Genomic DNA, 8,539 nt, shown 5'->3' with positions numbered 1-8,539 from the left:
TTTTTTTTTTTTTTAATTACTCTTTTATTTTATTTATTTTTCTCTTTCAGGTTTGTGACTACCTGTCCATTGTCCTATGAAAGCAGATGCCGCTTTTATTTTTTAATTTAACGTTTGATTTTGAGTTTCTAAGTTATTTTGAAATAAAGACTTCAGTATTGAATGTGTTATGTTATTTATTGTACTGTATGCTACCCCCTCTCTACCTACCCTTTCATACCAATGATCATAATAAAATGATGATGAATTTATGCATGCATCCCTTTACTATTACAAAGTATAACTGAAACAAATGACTCATTTAAGTGACTTAAATGAAACCTGACTGCTGGACCATTTCAGAAGTTGCTGCAACTCACCACGACGCTGCCCCGAACAACCGCTACTGTGGAACAGACTTTCTTTAACAGTCTATGGGAACATGCGCAAGACGGATCGTGCAGGCGGTTATCGTGTACCATGCTTAGCATCGCGTTTTCGTCCCATCCCGGAATGCTATGAGGAGTAGCCAGACCCTCCTCCAGCGTGCTATGGAGGAGGGTCTGGGAAAGCGAGATGACAATCACTGTGCCTAATTCAACCTCCCAGCCCAAACAGGCAAAGCTTCCATTACAATGCACAATACAGATGACGAGGATTTAAACAAAACATGAATTTATACTTTCAAAATGTATTTGTTTTCTATTTCTCGGGTTCAACCATGTCCCTGTAATTAATTGGGATTATCTGGCTTGACACAAATACTCACTTTCTGCAGAACTAGAAAATCAGCTCTGTTGATAATGCACCTATACATTTGTCTTAAGCCACTTTGTTTTAATTTAATACTTTATGTAAAGTTCATAAATCTGCATATGAAGTCCTAGTGATAGTATGGTGTAAAATGCAATGATTCAAAAACGCATCAATAAACACACAAAGTTTTGAACAATAAAACTCCTGCACATTTCAGACTAATCGGATCCATTAGATGCATAAAACATTGATCCCTCTGAATAATAACCTATACACGCTGGATCATCTACCATCATTAATGACCTGACATTCAGTAATCCAATTGTTTTTTTTGGCAGTGCCTGCCCTTGTAGGCATGTAGTACTCCTTACCCCCGGTAGGGGGCAGCGTTGGCCCGGTCATGTGAACGACCGGACCGGAAAACAACTAGCTGAGGCCGGCAGAGCGGAGCGGAGGCAGGCTGAGGAAAGATGGCAGCCGCGGCAGTGGCTGAGTTTCAGAGAGCACAGTCTCTCCTTGGAACAGACCGGAATGCCTCTATCGATATCTTACATTCTATAGGTAAATATGATTGCCAAAATACGGGACTAGACAGAAAATAATCATACGCTCAGACACCGAAGCTGTACACCCCTCCATCACACCTGAAGCATTTGAGTTAGCCAGCTAGCAGCTAAGCTAAGTTAAGTTAGCTTGCCCAGTGCTGGCCGTCTCTTTTTTTCCTCGGTACACAGTGAGTCAGCAGCAGTGGGCTAGCCGGCTAGCAACGTACCGGCTAACTTATCACACAAGCTAACGTTATCTACCCCGGCGTATTCATTTGACATTACCCTGTGTGTCTGCTGGTTAGTGAACGCTAGCATGCAGCCAGCGGAGCTAGCAGCTAGTCCTCTTCTTGTCAGATGTCAGGCCGACTTGGAAATTGATGTGAAACGGACTCTGTTAACGCCACCTACTTTGTCACAGACTGTAGTGTATGCTTTATGTTGCTTTTTAGAGCATAGTAATGTAGCTAGCAAGCTAGCTGTCATTATTGTTTAATTTGACATCTCCGATATTTCAGTGTTGCTCGACATTCACCCCAACCTATCCATGATGTAAAGTGACTTAAAACCAGTCTCTTGATACAGTAGCAAAGGAGTGTAACGTCAGCATTTCTTGTATATCACGGTGATTGATATTATTACAAATCAGATTACATCATCTGTGTGTGTGTGTGTGTGTGTGTGTTGTAGTGAAGCGGGACATCCAGGAGAGTGATGAGGAGGCGGTGCGTGTTAAAGAGCAGAGCATCCTGGAGCTGGGTGGCCTGCTGGCCAAGACAGGACAGGCTGCAGGTAATGCAACAGAACACGTTTCATTTCTAATAAATTCTAATAAGGTAAACTGTTTGTTGATCCCCAGTGGGCAATTTACACTCTGTTTTTGTTATTAAATACTACACTAAGCCCTGAAATACACACACACGCTCAGGATTATTGTTATTGTTATTATTATGTATGCACAAATGGAGAGATGTCAGAGTGAGTGGGCTGCCAGTGCTGGACCAGCGCCCTGATCGGTTTGTGGGGGGGGGGGGGTACGCTGCCTACTCAAAACACCTGGCTGTGCCCAGGAGGTGAACTGGCATCTCTCAGTTACCGATCCACACTCCGTACTTTGGTCCGTATGGGGACTTGAACCAGCGACCCTCCGGTTCCCAACCCTCTTACAGACTGAGCTACTGCCACCCCTGATTTTGTGCACACATAGCTGTATCACTACAGTTTTTTTCTACCTTTTAATTAAAAAAAAAAAAACCCACAAAAAAACACTGGTACACATCCTGTGTGACGCTTTAGTTGCATTTGATTGACATGTATATTCCTGCCACACATTTGGACCAGCGCAAGTGCTGCAGTTCTTTGCAGTAGAACAGAAAGTACAACATTCAACAGTTTAAGCGGCACTATGAAGTTCTGTCCAAAATCACTCCCTATTTACAAAGTGAATCAATCAGTACCCCTAACCTTTCCCTAGATAACTAGAGAGCGGCCTGCAATGTTCTTTACTCAAATATAAAAGTGGCCTTAATTAAAGTCTTTTTTTGTTTCAGTTGGGTAAAAATTCAGTTCTATTCAGAGTGTTTTGCAATGCTTTTTTTTATCCACCAGCCATTTAGAGCTGATTTCTATTTATACATACTTGTGTACAAGACTTCTTTCTTTTTCCTCCCACCCCTCTTCTCAGAGCTAGGGGGCCTGCTGAAATACGTACGCCCCTTTCTCAACTCCATCTCCAAGGCCAAGGCAGCCCGGCTGGTCCGCTCCCTTCTGGACATGTTCCTGGATATGGAAGCTGCAACAGGTCAGGAGGTAGAGCTGTGCCTGGAGTGCATAGAGTGGGCCAAGGATGAGAAGAGAACCTTCCTCAGGCAGGCACTAGAGGTGAGACTTGGCGCTGACCCAGCGGTCGTTTCAGGTTTCTTTGGGCAAGTAAGTGGCCTGAGAGGGTGGGAGTGTCACTCGGTCACTTCATTAAGTAGGTTTTACTGTGTTGACATTGCAGTCTCTCGTTAGTGTCTTGTAGGCTACTTGGAGACGTAGAGAGAGAAACATTGTGTCTCCCCTGCGCTTTCTGACCACGGTGGGAAATCTGTAGCAGGAGAAGTCAAGATTTCATGTTGGTTACGGAGAAGGAGAACCCGGAAATGAGTCCGGGATAATGTGACGCTACTAAGCCACTTCCGAGCGGACCAATCCCACTTCCCCTCTCTTAAACCCAAGGGAATAAATTGGCCTTTTAGAATCAACTAGGGATGTAACGATTACCGGTGTAATGGTAAACCACGGTAGAATTGTTGACGGTAACACTTATCTATTTCATTTAAAATATCCTTATTATCACAGTGGATTACCACGGTGTGGAAACCCTGTGTTTAATTCTTCCCAGCTTCATCCCAGGCTTCTGAAGTAGCCGCGCAGGCGCGCTGTGCTCAGACAGGAGAAGAAGACAGAACATAGCAGCGTAAAACTGACTAGTTTTTTTTCTTTCCCGTTTTCTGACTTGTTGAAGAGATGTGGCCCAGAACAAAAGTTAAAACTATTCTGTAGCTTACTGGGCCCTGAAATTGTGTGTTTTCTTCTCTCTCCTCAGGCTCGCCTCATCTCACTGTATTTCGACACTAAATGCTACCAGGAGGCACTACAACTGGGTACGTGTTGGATCTCTAGGAACGGTTATTCATTTCCTTGCTAATTACAGAATGTTTAAAGGACAAAGAAAACCTTGTGTATGTGTGAAATGTTAAAGGATGGAGAATGTTAGCCTAAGAGTCGTTTCAAACTCCCATTTTAGTTCTCATCTTCATTTCGGGAGGGGGACATTCGACAGGATATATCTTATAATCAATTTTTCTCCTCCCTCCTACGTACTTCCGCTCAATTTTCATTTTCCTTCAGTACTCCGTCTGGGTTTGTGGTATAGTCGCAGGTTTTCTCCAACCGAAATCTTTACCGGTCCAATCAGAACAGAGGGCGTGGCTGAGAACGCTGACGTTGTGCCCTAGTTAGAGTTGCAGTTCTGGAATGACGATAGAGAAAGATGAGAGCGAAGCCCTTGGGTCCGTTGTGGCAACGCTGCTGAATATCCAGAAGTTAAAGCCCGAGCAGGAATGATCTTTGCTGAGTTGTGTTGGGGACCATGATGTTGTGGTCCTCCCCCCCCCCCCCCCCCCCCCCCCCCCCCCCCCCCCACGGGCTTGGGAAAGTTTGATTTTCCAGCTCGCTCCATTAGTGGTGAAGGAGTTGGCTAACGCGAGCGACGCTAAGCCGACATCAGGACCAAATGTTAGCGATTGGTTATGGCAGATCCACAGTGGTTCTGGGCAGGTCCAGTAGTTTTAGACATCAACAGAGGTGCCGCCTTCAAGGAAGTTAACACTTGTTAAGGGTGAGTGGCCAGACTCCGGCTAGGACCAGGCTAACGTTTTCCACCCATTTGGACCAAAAACGTACAGGAACATCCAGGGTTCAAATTCAACGTATTGTCCTCCAGCCAAATGGCTAGTGAATGTTTAAATTTTACCAGCCACTCAATATATTACCATTTGGTTTTATTGGCTGTTGAGTGAAGCAAATCAACCAGCCACAGGATGTTTGACCAGCATTTGGCTGGTTGATGGTGCTAGTTATGAACCATGGCAAACATCACATTGACTCTAAACTTCCTTCCTTCCTTCTCCAGGCACCCAGTTGCTGCATGAGCTGAAGAAGATGGACGACAAGGCCCTGCTGGTGGAGGTCCAGCTGCTGGAGAGTAAGACATACCACGGGCTCAGCAACCTGGCCAAGGCCCGCGCCGCCCTCACCTCCGCCAGGACCACCGCCAACGCCATCTACTGTCCACCTAAACTACAAGCGGCTCTAGACATGCAGTCAGGTACAAAGCAGGACAAACACTTGGCCAAATCACTGTTGTGAAGTATTAGTTTCTTAAGGCCCTATGAAATCATTTTAATTGTTTTCAAATTCTGTGTTTTCCCAATTTACTTTTAGCCCTTTCGGACTTGCTTTTCTTTTAGCTTCATGTTAATGTTTAACATAGGCCCCAGGCCTAGTTAAAATTGGCTAATTTACTGCATTAGCATTCCTAAATAAAAGCTTATTGGATGCTCACCTATAACAATGTTGAGGACAGAGGTTGTCAGAGGTTTTGTTGACAACAACGAAGATTGTCTTGCCAAAGATCTCTTGCAGCACGTTTTGCATGGGCTGGGCTACGACCCACAGCAGCACATCTGTTGATGTGGTCCTGGCCTCAGTGGTAACCTGGAGGGATTTCCCCGCTGTGGATTTAGCTTTGTTCTTGAGATGAACTTTTGATTTCAAATGGTCGTTGCATGTCTTTGGGGGTCCAGTCAATTATATGTTGACTGAACTTACAAAACAGTAGTTGTCCAGACTCATAGTAGTTGTTGGAGTATTGTTCAGCCCGGTATTTAGCAGTTCATTGAGAGTTTCGTAATTCTTTTGCCACCTTTGGCTTATCAGGAGCCACTAACTTCGGCATTTTTTCCCCCATGCAACAAACTCAACGTGAACGTGAGGACGTATTGTTACTAGGCATGGGGGGGGGGGGAATCACCAGACGCCTCCAGATACAATATCATCATGATACTTATGCCGCGATACGATATTATTGCAATTTTAAACACATTGCAATGTATTGCAATTTATAACCTTTTTTCCAACTCCCATTTTTTTTTACAATTTTAAATGACGTCCCCAAAAGGAAACCTTGTCAACATTGACATATCGATGCAGCATTGATATATATTGCCCGGCCCTACACCCAAACCCTATTTTAAAAGTTTATGAAAACTCTGTGTGTGTGTGTGTGTGTGTGTGTGTTTCCAGGAATCACCCATGCAGCAGAGGAGAAAGACTGGAAGACGGCCTACTCCTACTTCTACGAGGCCTTTGAGGGCTACGACTCCATTGACAACCCCCGAGCCATCACAGCCCTCAAATACATGCTGCTTTGCAAAATCATGCTCAATTTGTAAGTGGTATACTACTCAGTATTGCATAAATGCAGTAAAAAAAAAAAAAAAAAAAAAAAACAAGAAATCCACTGGGAGAGAAGAGAAGCCAGAATGGGTCCCAGGTTTTTGCCCTGCTGTGTCCCACTCAGTTTGTGTCTGTTTCAGGCCCGAGGACGTCCAGGCCCTCATCAGTGGAAAGCTAGCTCTGCGGTACGCAGGCAGACAGTATCACTCTTCTTTCCTAAGAAGTTGAATTCTATTTAATTTCAGATAGACCAGTCTGACAGGCAGGCTAGATTGAATACATAGTTGGACATGGGGGTTATTTTGTGTCTCTGGTGCTTCCACACGCATACAAACATGAAAAAAAAAACTATCCACATGGTTTTGAGTGAGATCCGGTTTCTGAATGTCCTCTGTCTTCAGTCTCCGGGTGAGCTGTTCAAAATCTGCACGGCTTTCTACGTCACTAGAGACGAGGTGGCTAACTGTATCACATGCTAGTGCTAGCATGCTAGCTCGTTGGCATATATATATATATATATAATATATATATATATATATATATATATATATATTATATATATATATATATATATGTGTATGTGTGTGTGTGTTAAACTAGCTGGCAGCTCAATTAGCTAGCTGGCCACAGCTGATAAAATCTTGGACTCACTGTGTAAAACGTTACTGAGAACGTTGAGTCTGACACCGTTGTCATTGTAAACTGCATAATGTGCCACCAGAGAACAGAAGGGCTTAATAAACAGTCATTGAAAGTTATATTATTTTTATTAGATGGACAGCTTTTGCTGGACTTTCTGTATGTATTTATTTACATATTTATGTTGTATGCCGACACCCATAACCATTTTGTGTCTATTGTTTTTTTCTACAGACGGACTCGCTGAAATGTGTGGCACAAGCCAGCAAGAACCGGTCGCTGGCAGACTTTGAAAAGGTTTGTGTCCAGAGTTTGATGCTGAATGTGGGCTTATTAATTAACTATTTAATAAACAACATTCTGAAGGAAACTGCTGATTACACCGTCTGCCTTTCAGCACGTTTGATTTTTTTTTTTTTGGTCACGCATTTGGCCTCTTATTTGTGACTGTCCTGTTCCCCCCCTCCCCCCCCCAAGGCACTAACAGAGTACAAAGCAGAGCTGAGGGACGACCCCATCATCAGCACCCATCTGACCAAACTGTATGACAACCTGCTGGAGCAGAACCTCATCAGGGTCATCGAACCCTTCTCCAGGGTCCAGGTAAACTCCTTCAACATCTGTCCGTATTCAACCACAGCTGGTTCAGACAGACTCAGTACCTTAGCCAGCATATGCATGTGTCTGTGTTCACTGCCTAAGCATTCAATCAGACAGTTTTTATCAGATTAAGAAAAATGTTTTTGTCGAAATTGAGCATTACTCCCGAAGTTAGACGTTGAAAGGTGACATTATTTCATGCTGCTGTACCCTGAACGTTGTTGCTGCCCGTACAGACTTGAATCTATATATATGTTTTTGCTGTACTGCACATTGCTGCAGATCCTTTTTTCACACTTCTGTTCCATTTTTGTTGGGAGTAGTAAGGACTACTAGCCAGTCAGAAGCAGAGTATGAGGGTCCTGACAGTACCTAGGTATGAACACGACCATTCGGAAAGCAAGTCATGAGGCCCTGACAGTACCTAGGTAAGGACTACTAGCCAGTCAGAGCAGAGTATGAGGCCTGACGTACCTAGTAAGACTACTAGCCAGTCAAAGCAGAGTATGAGGGTCCTGACAGTACCTAGGTAAGGCTACTAGCCTCAGAAGCAGAGTATGAGGGTCCTGACAGTACAGGTAAGGACTACTAGCCAGTCAGCAGAGTATGAGGGCCCTGCCAGTACCTAGGTAAGGACTACTAGCCTCAGAAGCAGAGTATGAGGGCCCTGACAGTACCTAGGTAAGGACTACTAGCCAGTCAGAAGCAGAGTATGCGGGCCCTGACAGTACCTAGGTAAGGACTACTAGCCAGTCAGAAGCAGAGCATTACTGGGGCGGCTGTGGCTCCAGTGGTAGAGCGGTTGCCCTTTGTAAACTTATAACGTACACCAAAAAGATGCGTAACAATAAAAGAAAGGGGGGGTCTTTAATCATTATGTCTTTCTTTTGTCTAACAGATAGCACACGTTTCCGCCCTCATCAAACTATCCAAGGTGAAATTTTGCTCATCTTCATCAATGTTCCCTTTTAGACTTTAATCACATTCATGATACATTTAAGTAATCCTTTTAGATT

At 44.1% G+C, this 8,539-nt stretch overlaps 2 protein-coding genes across 4 annotated transcripts in view; both read left to right on the top strand.

Moving 5' to 3' along the window:
* rpain (RPA interacting protein) overlaps positions 1–231 on the top strand; it is a 4,270-nt gene extending 4,039 nt beyond the window's left edge. For both annotated transcript variants that reach the window (XM_032538351.1, XM_032538352.1), the window contains exon 7: positions 51–231. In XM_032538351.1, coding sequence (XP_032394242.1) covers positions 51–80 — 30 coding nt within the window. In that variant the 3' untranslated portion in view covers positions 81–231. The remainder of the gene's footprint in view (positions 1–50) is intronic.
* Positions 232–1,065: 834 nt separating this feature from the next.
* The window catches only part of LOC116703529 (26S proteasome non-ATPase regulatory subunit 11A), a 10,053-nt gene continuing 2,579 nt past the window's right edge, over positions 1,066–8,539 (top strand). The window contains exons 1-10 of one of the 2 annotated variants that reach the window (XM_032538317.1): positions 1,066–1,296; positions 1,971–2,072; positions 2,965–3,161; positions 3,871–3,928; positions 4,960–5,154; positions 6,132–6,276; positions 6,425–6,481; positions 7,154–7,220; positions 7,401–7,526; positions 8,422–8,457. In XM_032538317.1, the coding sequence (XP_032394208.1) occupies positions 1,206–1,296; positions 1,971–2,072; positions 2,965–3,161; positions 3,871–3,928; positions 4,960–5,154; positions 6,132–6,276; positions 6,425–6,481; positions 7,154–7,220; positions 7,401–7,526; positions 8,422–8,457 (1,074 nt within the window). In that variant the 5' untranslated portion in view covers positions 1,066–1,205. Of the gene's footprint in view, positions 1,297–1,970; positions 2,073–2,964; positions 3,162–3,870; positions 3,929–4,959; positions 5,155–6,131; positions 6,277–6,424; positions 6,486–7,153; positions 7,221–7,400; positions 7,527–8,421; positions 8,458–8,539 lie in introns of both variants that reach the window. The other variant, XM_032538319.1, reaches the window with a different exon arrangement.

The sequence above is a fragment of the Etheostoma spectabile genome, chromosome 15 (assembly GCF_008692095.1).
Source record: "Etheostoma spectabile isolate EspeVRDwgs_2016 chromosome 15, UIUC_Espe_1.0, whole genome shotgun sequence".
NCBI lineage: Eukaryota > Metazoa > Chordata > Actinopteri > Perciformes > Percidae > Etheostoma > Etheostoma spectabile.
The sequence above is the reverse complement of the archived record's forward strand: the minus strand, read 5'-3'. Positions and strand labels throughout refer to the sequence as shown.